Source organism: Artibeus jamaicensis, unplaced genomic scaffold (genome assembly GCF_021234435.1).
Source record: "Artibeus jamaicensis isolate MK-2021 breed Jamaican fruit bat unplaced genomic scaffold, CSHL_Jam_final contig_793, whole genome shotgun sequence".
Lineage (NCBI taxonomy): Eukaryota > Metazoa > Chordata > Mammalia > Chiroptera > Phyllostomidae > Artibeus > Artibeus jamaicensis.
The window spans coordinates 10,201,755-10,222,291 of record NW_026521975.1 but is presented as its reverse complement, the minus strand read 5'-3'; the positions used below and the strand labels follow the sequence as shown (position 1 = coordinate 10,222,291).

General features: G+C 35.7%; 1 protein-coding gene across 1 annotated transcript in view; it reads left to right on the top strand.

Annotated features, from left to right (window-relative positions):
- PIGX (phosphatidylinositol glycan anchor biosynthesis class X) overlaps nt 1-20,105 on the top strand; it is a 34,066-nt gene extending 13,961 nt beyond the window's left edge. The window contains exons 5-8 of the mRNA XM_053672840.1: nt 1,234-1,375; nt 14,838-15,051; nt 16,690-16,790; nt 19,917-20,105. Coding sequence (XP_053528815.1) covers nt 1,234-1,375; nt 14,838-15,051; nt 16,690-16,790; nt 19,917-20,060 — 601 coding nt within the window. The 3' untranslated portion in view covers nt 20,061-20,105. The remainder of the gene's footprint in view (nt 1-1,233; nt 1,376-14,837; nt 15,052-16,689; nt 16,791-19,916) is intronic.
- Nucleotides 20,106-20,537: the final 432 nt, after the last annotated feature.

The following is a 20,537-nucleotide window of genomic DNA, read 5'->3' as shown; positions in this document are numbered from 1 at the left end:
TTTCCTTAACTTTTATATCTATTTTCTCACCTAAGCAAAATTGTCATGGTATACTTTGGATCTCATTTCCTGCATTTGGTCCAAGTGTGCCCCCAGACACAAAGCTAAGACAATTATATGTTTAGGTTTATAGTTTATTTCAAGTTAATTTTTGTATATGGTATGAGGTTTAGGTCAAGGTTTATTTTTTTCTATATGGATATCTGTTTGTTTCAATGTCATTTTTTGAAAAGACTATCCTTTCCCCATTAAATTATACTGTTTTTGAAAATATGTGTGTCTACCCCTGACTGGTGTGGCTCAGTTGGTTGGGCATCATCCCACTGAAGCAAAAGGTCGCCAGTTCGATTCCCAGTCAGAGCACATGCTTTGGTTGCAGGTTCAGTCCCCAGTCAGGGCACATTTGAGAGGCAACCAGTCAATGTTTCTCCCTCACATAGATGTTTCTCTTCCTCTCTTTCTCTTTCCTTTTCTTTCCCTCTAAAAATAAATAAATAAGTTTTAAAGAAAGATAATATGTGTGTGACCATTTTTGGACTCTATCTTTTTCTATTGACTTTTGTCTGATTTCACACTAATACAGTGATTTTTAACCTTTTTTCATTTCACAGCGCATCTAAACTAATTACCAAAATTCTGTAGCACACCAAAAATAGGTACGATTTTGATTTATTCACATTGGATGGCTATTGTGTTGACTTTTTTTATTTGACAGTCTAAGGGAAAAGAGGTCAGTGTCCTTGACTAAAAAAATGTTAGGTATTGCATGTTTTAAAAATTCTTTCAACTAGCAGTGTCCCTCTTGTGGCACACTGGTTGAAAATTGTTGCACTAATATAATACTGTGGATTCTGACGTAAATACATGAAAGATCTAATGCACAGGCGGCAAATACAAGGCCTGCGAGCCGAATCCGGCCCTCCACCTGTTTTATCTGGCCCGGCACCTTGTTTCTGCCCGCGGCAGGGCTGAGCTCCTTGCCCCTAGTTAAGGAGTAGTTACATCTGTACAGTCCTAAAATTCCATTCGGCCCTTTGAAGGCAACCGCAAGGCTGATGTGGCCCCTGGTGAAAATGAGTTTGACATCCCTGATCTAATGGGTGATTCTGACATTATATAAATATTTCATTTGACTTTATAATCTATAGTGTTTCTACTCATTTGAATGTAGTATTATGCTATCTCATTAACAATTGAATGAAGAGATTTACTTTAAACATATTTGTCTTACAGAGACCTTTTAATAAAAGTGAAATTTGGAGAAAGCATGGAGGACTTACAGACCTGCCGCCTCTTAATTAAACAGTACATCCCAACAGGACTTTTTGTGGACCCATATGAGTTGGCTTCATTACGAGAGAGAAACATAACAGAGGTACAACTACTAGAGGATTTTTACAACTATTAGAAGATTTTTTTGAGAGGATTTTTTTTTGAGGAAGCTAGTATGCAAGATTTAGGCAACCTAGTATGCAAGAAAACTAAACTGTAGTATTTTTTATTCATTTTGTAAGCATAAACAGTAACACCTTTTAATTGGGATAGGAGTTTCTTCTATATATATATTTTTTTAATTACTTTATCATCATTCAGTTACAGTTGTCTGCATTTTCCCCACCCCAGCCAATCCCACCTTTCTCCCTTGCTTCCACCCTCCCTCTGGGTTTTGTCCATGTGTCCTTTATAGTAGTCCCCTCCCCTCTCCCCTCTGGGATAGGAGTTTCTTTAACAAGTGAGTGATACTTGTACTTGAACTAGTAAATGCTTTTTGGCAAGTTAGTTTCTAGTTTAGTGACTAGAAAAATTATATATGTATCTAAGAAGATTAACGAGTAATTAATCCTGTTTCAACAGCAACTTTGTTATATTATTTTTTTTTAAGATTTTATTCATTTTTAGAGATGGGGGAAGGGATGGAGAAAGAGAGGGAAACATCAATGTGTGGTTGCCTCTTCAGCGCCCCTGACTGGGTACCGGGTCTGCAACTGAGGGCATGTGCCCTGACTGGGAATCGAACCAGCACTTTTATTTCTCAGGCCGCCACTCAATCCACTGAGCCACACCAGCCAGGGAAGCAACTTTGTTAAACTAGAGAGACATACCCCAACATCTGTATAATTTGAGTATGAGAGGAAAGGAAATTAATATTTATTGGATTTCTTTTTTTTAAAGATTTTATTTATTTATTTTTAGACGGAGGAAAAGGGAGGGGGGAAAACATCAATGTGTGGTTGCTTCTCACATGCCCCCAGCTGGGGACCTGACCTGCAACCCAGGCATGTGTCCCGACTGGGAATCAAACCAGCAACCCTTTGGTTCACTAAATCTTATTTCGGTATGTCTAGATTAGACCTCAAAATCTACTTTTAATGACTCAGGTGATTCCTATTAATAAATTTTGGGAAACACTGTCTTAGTTCATAAGATTATAATCTAAATATGAATTTTAAAAAGACAAAATATAGATACACTTGGAGTCATTCATGATGGCAATTTACTTCTAATTCTGTTTAGGGCAATTTTTTCTCTTTCTTTCTTTGTTTATTTAAATTTCTTTTTGAATAGGTAATTACATTCTCATGCTTCAAAATTCATAAGGTATAAAAAGGTACACAGTGAGCCCTGGCTGGTGTAGCTCAGTGGATTGAGTGCGGGCCTGCAAACTAAGAGATCACGGTTCAGTTCCCAGTCAGGGTACATGCCTGGATTACAGGCCAGTTCCTGTTATCTCCCTCTCTCCTTCCCTTCCCTTCTAAAGATAAATGAATAAAGTCTTATTTTAAGAAAAGGTACACAATGGTAAGCTTCCAGCTCTCTTAATTCCCATTCATCAAGGTTTTTCCTGTGTTCTATTTTGTGTATATATAGCAGTTTTGATACCCATGTTCATATATACCAGTTTAGATACGTATACACATGTGGAAAGACCTTGTTGCTTTTTTTCCTCATTTGTTTCTTGTCTGAGTCATGAATTCTGAGTGAGGATTTTGAAACTTCAAATAATAGGCTTTGAATTTAAGTGCAGTTTTTTGGCTTGTAGTGACATGTATTAGAATTATATTTAAATCTACTTAATAAAATTGTCTTCTATTTTTTAAGAAAATGGAATTTTTTTTTTTGCATAGAAGCGCCCAGAAAGAAGTTACATGCCCACACCTTTGGTTGGGATGAGATTGGGATGTGTACTGTCGACTGTATAACAAAGATAATGAAGGGGATAAAGGGTGCCACTATAGATTGATTGATAACTTTTTCTTGATTTTTTTTTTTTTGCTTCCTAATTCTAAATTATAAGGCATTTAAGTGAATTTACTTTTTCTTTTGGTAATTTTGAGAAAAATGGATGTCTTATTTATGACATAGATCATTGGAAATTGATTTCTTGCTCTATTAGATTCTATTACCTTCTGCCTAGCTAAGTTGAGACTGTGGCTCAATTCTTTGTGTTGAGAAAATTTATCATGAGAAGTGGTATTATGTGATGACTTTAAATGGAAAGAAGAGAATTTACATATAGATTGATGCTTATATATTTAGCTTGAGATCTTGACTCTGTTCTATGACATAAAGTTTTGGGCTGCAGCAAATAGAACAGTGAGTCTGTATCAAATGGGTGATGTGACAACAAAATGTTTTGTAAAGAGCTTGAGCCCTGGCTGGTGTAGCTCAGTGGATTGAGTGCTGGCCTATGAATCAATGAACTGACAGTTCAATTCCCAGTCAAGGCATTTGCCTGGGTTACAGGCCAGGTTTTCAATGGGACACACATGAAAGGCAACCACACACTGATGTTTCTCTCCCTCTCTTTCTCCCTCCCTTCTCTTCTCTCTAAAAATAAATAAATAAATAAATAATATATTTTTAAAGAGCTTGTGATGGTTTGTGAGCAACATCATTTCATTTATTAGGTAGATCTACTACACAGGTATATTTAAGCAAAATCTCTCACATTCTTTGAAAACAGCATTATATTATATTGAAACATGAAATTACCATTTTATGGTCAAAATGGAAATGCTCTATTTTTGAAATCATAAGTTTTACTCAATCAAAATACGTAGTGTTAGGATTTCTGCCATGCCCAACTTGGAGAACGGGTACCAGATATTCTCCCACTTGAAATTAACATCCAAGGATTAACATCCCAGTGTCAGAAAAATATTATATATTTCATTTTTATAAAGTTTTACATTTTTGGATTATATGTATAAGTTGTTTGAAGACACCAGTTACTATGTTTTAATTGGGGATTTTTGTGTTTTTTTAGAGCTCTAGTCCATGAGAGAAAGATTTTGCAAATGTACATATAGCAATTTTGTAGCTTAATTCATTTAACTTTGCTGTGGTCAGTTTGTGACACATGTAGTTGAGTGTCGTCATGAAAATGTATAGGTCCATGTCTGTTAACCAATTCATGTGCTTTAGGATTAATTTTTAATGCATAATTTCAATTTCTTGGTAACATGCTATTGCTGTTGTCTTATCTGGAGTGAAAAATGGAATAATTAATTATAATTTTTGCAGGTCAGCATATAGTCATTGTACTTTTAGGGATTGCATTAATGGTTTCTCACATGATTGAGAGGTTTTCCAGCATCCAGTCATTGTCCAAATCATTTTTGATTGTCAGGTTATGATTTCCAAAAATGGTTTTCTGTTGTTTTAAATCTAAAGTGATATCCATACCTCCACTGTCTGAATTTTTTATCACTTGTCAATTGGTGTACCAACTTGTATAATTTCTTTCTTTCTCCCTGTTTAAACCAGGTTTCAAAGAAACTCATACCTGAAACACCTAAGTTGGTTCCAAGACCTCAGATTATTGTCTGTGGATTAGCTTCTGCTCTCTCTTAATCAATCTTGGTTTAAAATGGATTTGGGTCTCTTTTAAGGTTCATGTAAAAAAAATATTCTTATTTTAAAAATTGAGACATAAGTCATGCAACATAAAACTCACACTTTTGAAATGTACAATTTAGTAGGTTTTAATATGTTCATAAAGTTGTACATCTGTCACCATTATCTAATTCTAGAACATTTTCATCACCTGAAAAGAAACCCCTTATAAGAATAATTTTTGAAATTAAAGTACCAGGAATAAAATTTTTTTGATCCATCACCAAATAATCCTTGAGCAACAGAGCCCTCTCTGAAGGCCAAATTGCTGTTTCTACCTGCCTTATTTTTCATATATCTTAGCTTAAATTTATATTTTAAAAAGTTCTCAATTTTGGGAGAGTTACCATGTTTTTATTTCTGTGAAAAAAAATATTAAATGAAATAAATAAGTAATTAGAGAAATTGAAGTCATAGTACCATCATAAATTCTAGACAGCACGATCAGGAATATACTTTATGTCAGCTCTTATTATGTATAATTTTCTACTAGTCAAACATTGTCTATTTTATATTGTTTAACCTAATTGAATAGGGGAGTCAATTTGACCTGGTTTCAAATTTTGTCTCCTCTACTTCCTAACTATATTATTTGTCCACTCTGATAACTTTCTCCATTTATATAATGAGCTAAAGCAGGTCTGCATTTGAACATCAAGACAGAATTCATGACTACAGAAGAAATACACGACTTTAACATTGACAGTGAAGACATTGCAGTTATTAAGGTTTTGCTTACCTTGATTCATTCATCAATTCAGATAAAATCTGCACTCAAGAAATTAAAAGAAGAAATTCAGATCCAAGGTGGCGAAGGAGTAAATGGAAACTACACTAACAAACCTCCCAGGACCAATCTGGAATTACAAGTAAATTGTAGAGAAATCATCAACTGAACACTAGGTGGGGAAAGCCTTATAACCAAGGACAGACTGAAGAAACCACTTCACCACAACAAAACAGGTAGGCAGTGCAGAGTAGACATGAGAGGGCTGGCTGGGCTCCCAGGGGCAATAGCTAAAGTTCCAGCGGAGTATTTCAGCACCCAGGGATTTCCCCCTGAGAAGTGTGGGGTCTAAACCCCAAGCTTGGCTCCCCAGTCTACAGCACCACAGCTGGAAAGGAACCCAGATAACATCCAGCTGTGAAAAGCAACAGGATTTCTATCTTCCAGGGAGAGACAGCTGGAGATGTAGAGAGCCTCTTAAAGAGCCAATGCCCCAAATTTCTTTTGCAGCCACTTACCCTGGGCTCTGGCAGAGGGAAGGCAGAGTGGATTAGAAATGCTTGAGGAGAGTCTGGGACTGGTGGCTCTGGGCAGAGAACTGAAGAAACAGCTACCAGAATACATGTGCTGTGTCATCCCCCATACTACAGAAGCCATCTTTGTCAGGCAGAGCACTCCTCTCTAAGTGGCATCAGCCTGAGGGGGAGCAACAGTGCTGCCCACAGGAATTGCGCTACCCCGCTGTGTGGTGCTGATGCCAGGCTGCTGATCACAGCCTGATTAAATCAACAACTGATCTGTTTGATGACTGACTAGTTTAGCAGCTAAGGCAGAAAATACAAAGAAGCAGCCAAAATGGGAAGATAAACAAACAGACCTCAAATGAAAGAATGAGAGAATTCTCCAGAAGAATTAGATGAAATGGAGACAAGCAATTAATCAGATAGTTTATAGTAATGATTATAAGGATACTCAACAACATGAAAAGAGACATAAAAACTGTTAAAAAGGACCAATAAGTAATAAAGAATGCAATATTGAAATAATAGTATACTGGAAGGAATAAACAGTAGGTTAGATGAAGCAGAAGATCAAATTAATGTTTTTGGAAAAGAAGGTAGGAAAAAATACAGGCAGAACAGCAAAAAGAAAATAGAATTTTAATAAATGAGGAGAGCTTAAGAAACATTTTGGACAACATAAACTGTAACAACATCTGCATCATGGGAATACCAGAAAGAGAAGAGAGGAAGCAAGGGATTGAGAATCTGTTTGAAGAAATAATGACTGAACTCTTCCATAATCTGGTGAAGGAAAGAGTCACACAAGTCCAGGAAGCCCAGAGGGACCTGAACAAGTTGTACCCAAAGAGGCCTATACTAAGACACATCATGATTAAAATGACAAGGCTTAAAGACAAGGAGAGAATCTTAAAAGCCACAAGAGAAAACCAGGTAGTTACATACAAGGGAACACCAATTAGCTGTCATCTGATTTCTGAACGGAAATATTGCAGGCCAGGTGGAAGTGGCATAGAATATTCAAGATAAAAAGCAAGGATCTACAACTAAGTTCACTTTACCCAGCAAAGCTATATTTAAAATTGAGGGAGATATAAGGGGTTTTCCCAGGCCAGAAAAAGCTAAAGGAGTTGGTTAACACCAAACCAGTACTGCAACAAATATTAAAGGGCTTACTTTGAGAAGAAGGAGAAGGAGAAAGAAGGAGGAGGAGGAGAGAAACAAAAAAAAAAAAATAGGAAAACAGTCTAACACTAAAATGGCACTAAATATGTATATATCACTAATCACCTTAAATGTAAATGGCCTAAATGCCCCAACCAAAAGACTGAGGGTAGCCAAATGGGTAAGAAAATGAGACCCATATACATGCTGCCTCCAAGAGACCCATCTCAGATCAAAAGCCTCACACAGAATAAAAGCAAAGGGATGAAAAAGGATATGCAAATGGAAAAGTAAAGCTGGGGTAGCAGTACTTATATCCAACAAAACAGACTTTAAAACCAAGGCCACAATAAGAGAGAAAGAAGGATACTACATGATGATAAAGGGAACAATACAATAAGAGGATATAACCCTAGTAAACATTTATGCATCAAAAATAGGAGCACCTAAATATATAAAGCAAATCTTGATGGACATAAAGGGAGAGACAGACAGAAATACAGTAATAGTTGGGGATTTTAACACCCCAATTAACTTCAGTGGATAGATCTTCCAGTCAAAATCAACAAGGAGAGAGTGGCCTTAAATGGCACATTAGACCTAATGGATTTAATCAGTATATTCAGAACATTTCACCCCAAAGCAGGAGACTGTACATTATTTTCAAGTGCATATGGAGCATTTTTTAGGAGAGACTACATGTTAGGACACAAAACAAGTCTCAGTAAATTTAAAAAGATTGAAATCACATCAAGCATCTTTGACCACAATGCTATGAAACTAAATTCAAACACAAGAAAACTGGGAAAAAAAAACCCACAAAGACATGGAAACTAAATAGCATGTTAATGGGTCAACAATGAGATCGAGGAAGAAATCCAAAGATACCTTGAAACAAATGAAATTGAGGACACTACAACCCAAAATATATGGGGCACTGAGAAAGCAATCTTAAGAGAGAGATTCATAGCATTACAAGCCTACCTCAGAAAAAAACAAGAAAAAGCTCAAATAAACAATCTAAATTCATGCTTAGAGAAACTTGCAAAAGAACAACGAAGTCCAGAGTGAGTAGAAGGAAGGAAATAATAAAGATCAAAGCAGAAATAAGTGAAATAAAGTCTAAAAAATGATACAGAAGGTCATGAAAAGATAAACAAGTTGACAAACCTTTAACCGGGCTCATCAAGGAAAAAAAAAAAAAAGAGAGAGGGACCCAAATAAATAAAATCAGAAATGAAAGAGGAGAAATAACAACTGACACCAAAGAAATACAAAGGGTTGTAAGAAAATACTATGAACAATTATATGCCAACAAATGGGACAACCTGGCAAAATGGATAAATTTCTAGAAACATACAGTCTTCCAAAAATAAATCAGGAAGAATCAAAGAATCTGAATAGATAGATTAAACCTAATAAAATTGAAGCAGTAAAAAAAAACAAAAAACAAAAAACCCTGGATGAGATGGCTTCACAGGTGAATTTTACCAAACATTCCTAGAAGAAATAACAGCTCTCCTCAAAATATTTCAAAAAAATTCAAGAGGAGGAAGGATTCCCAAACTCATTTTATGAGGCCAGCATTATGCTAATTCCAAAACCAGATAAAAGTACAAAGGAAGAAAATAATAGGCCAATACTCCTGATGAACATCAGAATGTAATATCCTCAATAAAATATTAGCAAACAAATTAATACAGCAATACATCAAAAAGGTCATACAGCATGATTAAGTGGGATTTATTCTGGGAATAGAAGGTCTGTATAACATTCACAAATCAGTAATTGTGATTCACCACATAAACAAAATGAAGGATAAAAAACAGGTGGCCATATCAATAGATGAAGAAAAACTTTTTGATAAAATCCAGCATCCATTTACAATAAAAACTCTCAGCAAAGTGGGATTGAAGGGAACATACCTAGACATAATAAAAGCATATAAGACAAACTCACTGCCAGCATCATACTCAGTGGACAAAAACTACAAGCTTTCCCCTTAAGATTGGGAACAAGACAGGGATATCCTCTTCCACCTCTCTTATTCATGTAGTACTGGAAGTTCTAGTCACAGCAGTCAGACAAGAAGAAGAAGAAATAAAAAGCATCCAATTTGGAAAGGAAGAAGTAAAACTGTCTTTATTTGCTGTCTAGACAACATTGTACTGTATAGAGAACCCCAAAGATTCCACCAAGACTACTAGAATTGATCAATGAATTCAGCAAAGTAGCAGGATACAAAGTTAACATCCAGAAGTCAGTTACATTTTTAAATACCAATAACAAACTAACAGAAAGGAACTTAAGAAAACAATCCCATTCACACTTGCTTCAAACAGAATAAAACACCTAGGAATAAACCTAACCAAGGATGCAAAAGACCTGTACTCAGAAAATTAGAAGGCACTGAAGAAATTTTAAGAAGATGCAAATAAGTGGGAGCACCTAACTGTGTTCATGGATAGGAAGAATTAACATCATTAAAATGCCCATACTATCCAAAGCAGTCTATAGATTCAGTGCAATTCCTATCAAGATTCCAATTGTGTATTTCACAGAACTAGAACAAATATTTCAAAACTTTATATGGAGCTGCAAAAGGCCCTGCATAGCAACACTGATCCTGAGGAAAAAGAACAAAGTTGGAGAAATCACACCACTTAATATCAAACTATACTATAAGACCATAATAATCAAAACAGCATAGTCATGGCATAAAAAGAGACACATAGATCAATGAAACAGAATAGAGAGCCCAGAAATAAAACCGTGCCTTTATAGTCAATTGATAGTCAATAGAGGAACCAAGCACATTCAGTTGTCTAAAGATAGTTTATTCAGTATGTGGTGTTGGCAAAATTGGACAGATACATGCAGAAAAAGGAAGTTAGACCACCTTCTTATACCACACACAAGAATAAATTTAAAATTGATCAAAGACTCAAATGGTAGACCTGAAACCATAAAAATCATAGAAGAAAATGTAGGCAGCAAAATCTTGGACATTGCTCATAACAGTTTTAATGGATATACCTCCACAGCCAAGGGAAACAAAAAATAAATGAGACTACATCAAACTAAAAAGTTTTTGCAGAGCAAAGGAAATCATCAACAAAATAAAAATACATCCCACAGAATGGGAGAACATATTTGCTGATACATCTGGTAAGGGGTTAATGTCCAAAATTTACAAAGTACTTTCAAAACTCAACACCCCCAAAACAACCCAATTAAAAAATGAGCAAAGGACCCAAATAGATATTTCTCCAAACAGGACACACAGATGGTCAACAGACATGAAAAGATGCTCAACATCCCTAGTCATCAAAGAAATGCACATTAAAACCACAATGAGATGCCATCTCACACCTGTCAGAATGGTTATCAATAAATTAACAAATAACAAGTACATGGAGAAAGGGGAAACCTTTTGCATTGTTGTTTGAAATGTAGACTGGTGCAGCCACTGTGGGAAGAAGTATGAATATAACTCAAAAAATTAAGAATGGATCTGCCTTTTGACCCAGTGATCTGACTTCTGGGAATATATCCGAAGGAACCCAAAACACTAATTTGAAAGAACATAAGCACTCCTGTGTTCATTGCAGCATTGTTTACAATCACCAAGATATGGAAGTGATGAGTAGATAAAACTATGGGATATTTATACAATGTAATACTACTCAGCCATAAAAAAGAAGAAAGTTTTACCCTTTGCAACAGTAAGGATGGACTGAGAACATTATGCTAAGTGAAATAAGCCAGTCAGAGAAAGACAAATACCATATGATTTCACTCATATGTGGAATCTAATGAACAAACTGCACTAACCAGCAAACAGAGACAGACTCATAGATGCAGAGTAAATGACAGCCAGTTGGGGGGCAAGGTTAGGGGGTGGAGGAATTGAGCAAAAAGGAAAAAACTCATGGACATGGACAACAGTGTGGTGATTGCCAGGGGGAGGGAGATATAAGGGTATAAATAGTAATGGAAAAAATATTCAATAAAGATTAAATTTTTTTAAAAAGGAAGCCCTGGCTGGTGTGGCTCAGTTGGTGGGAGTAACATCCAGTAAACATCAATTCCTGGTCAGGACACATACCTACCTTGTGGGTTCTATCCCCTTTTGGGGTGCATAGAAGAGGCAAGCAATCGATGTCTCTCTGTCACACTTATGTTTCTCTCCTTTCTTCCTCTCTTCTACTGTCTCTAAAGTCAGTAAGCATGTCCTCCTATGAGATTAAAAAAAGAAAGCCCGGTCTGGTGTGGCTCAATGGGTTGAGTGTCAGCCTGCAAACTAAAAAGTTGCTGGTTCAATACCCAGTCAGGGCACATGCCTGGGTGGTAGGCCAGGTCCCTGGTTGGGGGTATGTGAGAGGCAACCACCATTGGTGTTTCTCTGACACATCTGATACATCGATGTTTCTTTCTCTCTCTTTCTCCCTCCCTTCCCTTCTCTCTAGAAATGAACAAATGAAATCTTTAAAAAAAGAAAGAAATCAGGAGAAGTCTTGGCAGCAATGGAAGAATTAGGAAAGATCACCAAGAACAAAGATGTATCATTAGAGACCATGGCTAAGATATCTGTATCCTTGTATTCCCAAATACTGCGTACAGATGGGAAAGTTGGACAATGATGAAGGCTGATAGGAAAAACATTGATTCATTTGAAATATATGGTGTTGGAGGACAACTCCACAGATATCCTGCGCTGTCAGAAGTATAAAACAAATGGGTGTATTGCAAATTAAGCCTGAATCATCACTGGAGTCAAAAATGACAAAACTGAAAGTGCCCTACTTTGGGCACATTATGAGAAGGCAGAGTTCTTTGGAAAAGACAATAATACTGGGGGAAATAAAAGGCAGCAGGAAAGGAGAACGAGCAAACGTAAGATGGATTGACTCCATAAAAGAAGCCACACGGGTGACTGTACAGTAGCTGAGCAGGGCTGTTGAGGACAGGACGTTGTGAAAATCACTCATTCAGAGATTACCAGGAGTCGAAGCTAATGCAATAGCATGTAACACACACAAAAGAGCTAATAGTTTTCTGATAAAATTCTTGTGAAAGTTAAAGGATATAATGTACATAAACCACTTTGTGAAATACTCACTGATAGTAAGTACTATCAAAGAAAGGTACCTTTATTGATATCAGGTCACATATACATCTTCGTAGACAAGATAGAAAAAATTGGGCTGTGTTATTTTGATTTGTATCTTGTACCGAAAGAGTTCATTAAAAAATTTCTAGTGGAGCGTCTCTAGTAATATTCCTTAGGACTTTTCTCTTGACCTTCCTGGTCAACATTTTTGTCCTTAGATTAAAAATACTGAAGACATAGTTACCATGCTGATAAATACTAGATAAATGTTGGTTAACAGATTGGGATTTCGATTAAATCTCAACAGTCTAGAAAGAGACGGACTGTATGTAGCCCAAAAGATAAAATTTAATAGAGATCAGTCTAAAGTCCTGCATTTAATTGATTGAGTTAATTACTTGAAAAAGTAGGATGGAACTTACCTAAAGTTTTCTGCAAAAAGTTCAAATGAAAACTATAGGGATGAGTAGGGAAAACATACGGTCACTGAAACTATTTTGTATGATACTGCAATAGCGGATATGTGTCATTTTACATTTGTCAATCATAGGCTATACAAAATAGAGTGAACCCTGACTTTAAAACTATGAGCTTTAGTTAATAACATATCAGTACTGGGCTATCAGTTGTAACAAATGTACTACACCAGTGATAGCAAACATAAAATAATTACTAAAATTCTGTGGCACACTGAAAGATATATTAAATTTTTTGCCAGTCTGACAAAAATAGGTATAATTTTGATGCATTCACACTGGACAGCTCTTGTTGTGTTGGCTGTTGTCATTTTTTTAATCTGACAATGTTAGGGAAAAGTCTGTGCCCCTGACTAAATAGTTAGGTGTTGCATGTGTTAAGAATTCTTGTGGCACACCAGTTGAAAATTACTATACGATACCCATGTTAATAATAGAGAAAATTATGTGACTGTGTGGAGGGTGAGTAGGCTATATGTGGATGCTTTATTTTCTGCTCATTTTTTCAGTAAGCCTAAAACTGCTCTTAAAAATAAAGTCTTAATTTTTTTTAAGAATTTGTCTATAGCTAGCTAGCTAGCGAGCTATCACACTGAAATAGGGCTGCTACAAAGCTAATGTAATTTTTGGCTAAATAAGGTAATATTGTTATCCTAGTTCCTGAGTATTTCCAAAGGCAACTAATATGATGAATGGTTTGGAAGCCATGTCCTGAGAAAGGGAGAGAGCTGAATGTTTTGTTGGTGAGGAGAAAATGTAGTAGAGGCAGCCTGATGGAGGACTTTTGATGTTTAAGGACCCTTAGTGAAATGAGGAACAGATTTATTGCAGATATTGTAAGCAAGGACAGTTGGTGAATGTTATAGGCCAGAGCATCAAGTTTCTACTCATAGGAAAAGAATAACCTTTTAACATTAGATAAAATGAAATAACTCAGTCATTGAAAATAATCAAGCAGTGGCTGGATACTTGAAAAATACCCTTGTTGGGACAGCAGTTTAATTTGATCACATCTGAGTTTCCTTATGACTCCATATAATCCCTTGACTGTTGCCATTGAGTTCCACATGTGAAAAAAATATAGCAGTTGGTGTCATCAAACAGGAGAATTAGGATTTTTGCTGTGATGGGAAGAAGTTAATGGTGCTTTGTTCTCTGAGATATGTCAGGGCTTTGCATAGATAATCTAGAGAGAAGTTGTCTGTGTGAATACATCCATACACAAACACAGATATGTATGTAATGCCTATATACTTGTATCAATATGTGTACATATATGGATACATATGCAATACACAAACATGCATATTATAATATAGGACTAATTTCTTCCACATGTACATTTTAACTTTTACTATAGAATACTTATTTTAAAATGGTTTTTACCATATTGTTTCTTGTAGAAATTACTACCATTTTTTTCATTACTTTTTTATAACTAGTATAGAAAGAGTGCTGACCTTTGCTTTGACTTCCTGACACAGTGCTGTATCTCACTACCATCTTACCTGCTTCTGTGAAGAACAGGAAATGACTAGAATGATACCAATCATTTTAACCCAATACTGGGTTAACTTTTTTATATAATGGTTTTCATACTTATCAAGTAATGCTATGTATATGCACAAAATTTTTCTCGGTGCCTGTTCTATCACCTAAACAAAGATTGATAAAGAAATTATGTAGAAATAATTTTTGTTAGGAGAAAATTTTGCATCAGCATAGTTTCTTTACTTTTAGTAAACAAACTTTTATTAAACACAGATCATCATATCTCGTGTTTTTGTAAAGCTGAAGATGGAAGGGCAATGGAATTGTTTATAAGGGGGATGAATTTGACATTTCACCTGTATAGCAGTCTTCTGGTTTTATTTTTGTTTTTTAAATCTTCCTCATTCATTTTTTTCCTATTGGGTTAATATTTATTTTCTTTTTGACAGGCAGTGATGGTTTCAGAAGATTTTAATATAGAAGCTCCCAACTATTTATCTGAGGAATCTGAAGTTCTCATTTATGCCAGACAAGATTCACAGTGCATCGACTGTTTCCAAGCTCTTTTGCCTGTGCACTACCGCTATCATCAGCCACATATTAAAGATGAAAAAATCTTTCTTGTAGTCAATAACCCTGATTTACTGATGTATTGTGACCAAGGTGAGGGTTACACATCTTTTCTGAAGGTTGAAAATAAAAATAAAGGTATGGTGGCAGGTCTGAAGTCAAGGGATAACAAAGCATGTTTCTTTTTTATTTTTAACTTTTTGATTCTAAAATAAAGCACAATCTAAAAAACTTCACAAATATATAGTTTAGTGAATTATTATAAGGCAAATTTCCTTTAATTACTACCCAGGTCAAGAAATAGAACTTTGCCCGCCACCCCAGCAACAGTTCCGTGTACCCTGTCTCCATCATAGCCACCTCCTGTCTTTTAAGACTAAACCCACTGTCCTGACATTTAATCACTTCCTTCTATTTCTTTATACTTTTATCACCCACATGGGCATTCTCAGACACTAATTTAGTCTTACCCATTTAAAAAGTTTTCTCAGAGGTGGGGTTTTGGTCACAGTATTCATATAGTTCATCTGATCTCTTTATTTCCTGGAAATTGGCAGCTGGCTCCAGAGGTGTGATTGATTCAGGTGTACTTTTGGCAAGACTATGGGTGGTGCCATGTTCTTTTATGAGTAGATATATAGTGACTGGTGTGTTTCTTTTTTCAGACAGTGGTCCTCATTGCCCCTTGGCTGCTTTCCATTTACTCATGCTGGTATTACAGGACTGCAGCTGTTGGTTTTTGAGGGGGTACTTTATCACCTACTTTTGCTATAAACATAATCCATGACTTTTTGGTTCTGTGTAAATTTGAATAAATAAAAACAAACTATGCTTTCACCATATTTGGTTTTCTTAGAATCAAGACTTTAAGAAATTCCTTTCAGATTTTGGTTCTTTGTGTTTCCAAATTTTGACTGATTAGAATGTTTGCATAAGTCACTAGTATGATTACTAAAGACCGACAGATATGAAATGTTTAATCCATACATTTTCTGCCATCATATATTTCATAATGAGAAAATAAAAAATGTGTTCAAGTATGTTAGCTTTGTTCATCCAACCTAGCTTTCTGTTTCTATTAGTGGTGCCTTAAAAAAAAGTTTTGATTTTAGAGAGAGAGGAAGGCTGAGAGAAAGAAACATCAATTTGTTGTTCCACTTATTTATGCACTTATTGGCTGCTGCTTGTATGTGCCCTGACCAGAGATGGAACCCACAATCACAGCTTATCAGGACAATGCTCTAACCAACTGAGCTACTTAGCCAGGGCTTAGTTGTACCTTTGACATATCTGAAGTAAAGTTTGAAAAAAATGTGCCCTCTGGAGAAAGAATCTGAGGTTCTGGTATTATTTTTTTTTTTTTTTTTGTCGTTTTTTGGTCTGAGTGCTTTTTATACGGATGAGTTTAATCTTGGAAATTTACTGAGTTATATGCTTAGGTTCTGTGCACTGTTCTAAGTATCTTTTTACCTACTTCAAGAAATAGTTTAAATTAAAAATTTTTTAAAGTAGTCCCTGATTTAATGAGATTTGTTAAGAAGTAATTTTATAATTTCTCACGCATTTGCTTAGAATAGGCTATTAAAATAAAACAGCATGTAATACATCCAGATCATGTATGTTGTGTATTAAAATGTTTGAATACTTATATACCGACATGACTGATTGGTTTGACCTAGCTTCTAGTCTACGTACAGGTTTTCTAATACCATCTTCTACCACTTTTCTTAGAGTTTCCAATTTTGAAATGCTGGTCTCAGTCAAAAGTGGCAGCTCCTTGTGCTTTGAAGAGTAAGGATATTTGCCAGTGGAACAATCTGAAATATAAATCAGTAAGTTAACATTTTAGGTTTTTCAATTATACTGCCTCATCTAAAATTCTTTCTATAATGTTTCTGCCACATTTAAGGGATTAGAATTTTATGTTCTACCATAGAAAGCTGGGGGTTTTTTTGTTGTTATTGTTTCTTTGCTACTGATGGCAACAGTGGTTTCTCCTTTATAAAGAGTCTTTGAATTATTTACTTTGAGGGCTGGTAATTGAGCATTAATCTCATGCCTCATTGGTCCAGATCTTAAGTGGAGCCGATAGGCTTTTTAAAGGTGTGGAATGGCTAAGAAAAATAGTAGTATGTCCATCTTTAGTTAAAGATGTTTAAAACTTTATTTAGAAATTTTTATTCATTTTTTGAACAGCAAAATAAAGTAGTTAACTTCATTGTGTTACACAGAACAGGTGAAAAAAGGAAAATAAAACTTAACGTAGAATCATTTCAACTGTGGTTCAGTTTTAGACAGTTGTATTACTACTATATATCTATTATTTTATTTTATTTTTTTCAGAGAAGGGAGAAGGGAGGGAGAAAGAGAGGGAGAGAAACATCGATTGGTTGCCTTCTGTACATTCCCCGACTAGGGACCGACCTAGAAACCCAGGCCTGTGCCATAACCAATGATCCTTCTGTTTGTGGGATGGTGCCCAGCCAACTGAACCACACTGGCTAGGGCACTACTATATATTTAAATCTAGGCTGTTTCAGACCATTTTTATAGTTTTGACCTCCTAACTTGTTTTTAGTTATTAAATTAGGTATTAATAATTGATTAACACTGGTTTTGTCTAAGAAGTCTACAGTTTTCTATTCACTTTTATTTTTTTTAATAATTTTAAAAGATTTTATTTATTTATTTTTAGATAGGGGAAAGGAGGGAGAAAGAGGAGAGAAACAATGTGTGGTTGCTTTTCGAGCATCCCACAGCTGGGGCCCTGGCCTGCAACCCAGGCATGTGACCTGATTGGGAAGCCAACCAGTGACCCTTTGATGTGCAGGCCTGTGCTCAGTACACTGAGCCACACCAGCCAGGGCTCTTTTTACCTTCTTTAGTTAACATAGTCTACTTCTTTCTTCTCTTCAAAGTGGGTAAGTCTTTACAACACTTCCAGTCCTTCTCCTCTTCCTGGAAGTCAGGAGGTGTGACTTAGAGTTCCTACTCTGTTATCATGTGGTTGGCTCCATTGGCAACCAGCTTTCATCCTGAGGTGCTTTTCAAAGCATCTCATCCTGAGGTGACTTCATCATCATAAAAGGCGCCATGGTCACTCTCAGCACTTAAGAAATTCCAACAGTGTGGGGAGGTTTAAGCAAGAAAGGGGAATGAAAACCAAATATGTATTTCTTATTATATAAATCGCAGTATCACATGCTACTTGAATTTCTTCAAATTCTAAAATACATCTGGAGAATTGCATTTTATTTTCTTGTGTGAATAAAGAGTATGAGCCCTGGCTGGTGTAGCTCAGTGAATTGAGCGTGGGCTGAGAACCAAAGGGTCACTGGTTCGATTCCCAGTCAGGACACATGCCTGGGTTGCTGGCCAGGGCCCTCGTGAGGGCCACATGAGAGGCAACCACACATCGATGTTTCTGTCTCCCTCTCTCTCTTCCTCCCTTCTCCTCTCTCTAAAAAAATAAGTTAAAAAAAATAAAGAGTATGATTAATGTTTGTTTATGATTTATTAATTTTAACAATTGGTGATGTGCATTGCTGTAAAATAAGTAATTACCCTGTTAAAACATTTTTAAGTCAATTCCTTTTAAGACCATGTAACTTCAAATAAGAGGTCATAATTAAGCAGTTTGATTTTTTAACCCTGACCTCCGTGGTTGGGGCACAGTCCTGCAAAGCGAAAGGTTACCAGTTTAATCCCCAGTCAGGGCACATGCCTGGGTTGCAGGTTTGGTTCGCATCCAAGAAGCAAGTGATCAGTGTTTCTCTCTCACATTGATGTTTCTCTCCCTCTGTTTCTCCCTCCCTTACCCTCTCTCTAAACATAATTAAATAAAATCTTTTTTAAAAAGCAGTTTGATTTTTTAAAATTACTTTGTGTTACATATCTTCTTTATATATAGCAGAAAATAGGTGACCATTGAGGTGGTGATCTATACCAAGGTTTGTTTGTTTAAGATGCCGTTTTTTGAAAGATAATTTTCAAATAGTACTTTGTTACAGAGTGTTGGTAACATAATCTTTTTTGGATGTGAAGTTATAATCTAGGTATTAATAAAAAGAAGTAAAAAATAAGTATATTTCCAAATTACCTAATTAAATAATGTATTTAAAAACCCATTTTTAAACCATAAAATTTTCCAAAGTTTCTAATTGAACCCTTTATGTTCAAAACCAAATAGAAAATATAAATTAAGTTGAACATAGGAGCACTTTTTCATTGCTAGTCACTATCACAACTATTTAATATTGTACTAATAATAAAGGATATATTCAATTATATAATTTTTGAACAACAAACTTTTAAAAGCTATTTAGGGAGAGAAACAGCAAAACAAAATGAATAGATACCTTAGTTTTATTGTTATTTTAATATTTTTCTTTTAAGCTTTCAACTTAGAATTCTATAATCTAATATGAAACATATTGATTACAGAGGTGACATTGGGATATAGCCCGCATTTTAAAAAAAGAATAGACTCAGTTCTATGTAAAAGATACAAAAAATCAAAACTAATGAGAATTTAAGAATTACTGTGGGAGATGAGTTTGATTTTATTATACTAAATAAAATGTTTAATCCAAAAGAATCATTCAAACAATAATGTTATTTATCGTATAGCATTGGTTGAAAGATCTTTTTTTTAAAATATTTTATTTATTTATTTTTCGAGAGAGGGGAAGGGAAGGAGAAAGAGTGAGAGAGAAATATCAATGTATGGTTGCCTCTTATGTGTCCCCTGCTGGGAACTGGCCTGCAACCCAGGCATGTGCCCTGACTGGGAATCGAACCGCGATACTCTGGTTCACAGGCCCGCGCTCAATCCACTGAGCTACGCCAGCCAGGGCTGAAAGATCTTTTTAAAAAAACTTAAAAACAAAGAAATAGTGTTCTCACTTACACCATGCATTTTAAGTGTTTCTAACTTCTCTCTCCATCTCTCTTTATAGGCATATGAGAATGTGACTTTACAGGTTCCAGTGGGACTGACCACACATACCTCTTTAGTATGTTTTGTGACTCTGCTTGTTACCATCCTTTGTGCTACTTTGATTCTTGTGGCTGTCTTCAAATATGGCCATTTTTCCCTATAAGTTTTATGCAATTAAATGCTTTCCATAAACCTAAGTAAAACCTAATCATTTGTGACTAGAAGTGTTCTTGTAGAATTGTCATTTTGTCTTTTGTCTTAATTTTTGGATTAAATTATATTTACTAGTAGAAATTTTGTATTATTCTCAACTAATTCCAAAATTTATTGCGCTATTATGTAGATCTTTGATAGTCTTGAAGCATCTAGTGCCAATAGAGGAAGTTAATTCTGTTAAGTGTCTATTTATTTTGTGAGAAGTGACTTTATCTTAGTTACAAAAATGAGTACGTTAGCCCTGGCTGGTGTAGCTCAGTGGATTGAGCACCAGCCTGTGAAGCAAAGGGTTGCCCGTTTGATTCCCAGTCAGGACACATGCCTGGGTTGCAGGCCAGTTCCCAGCAGGGGCCAGTTCCCAGCAGGGGATGCACCAGAAGCAACCATACATTGATATTTCTCTCCTTCTCTCCTTTCCTTCCCT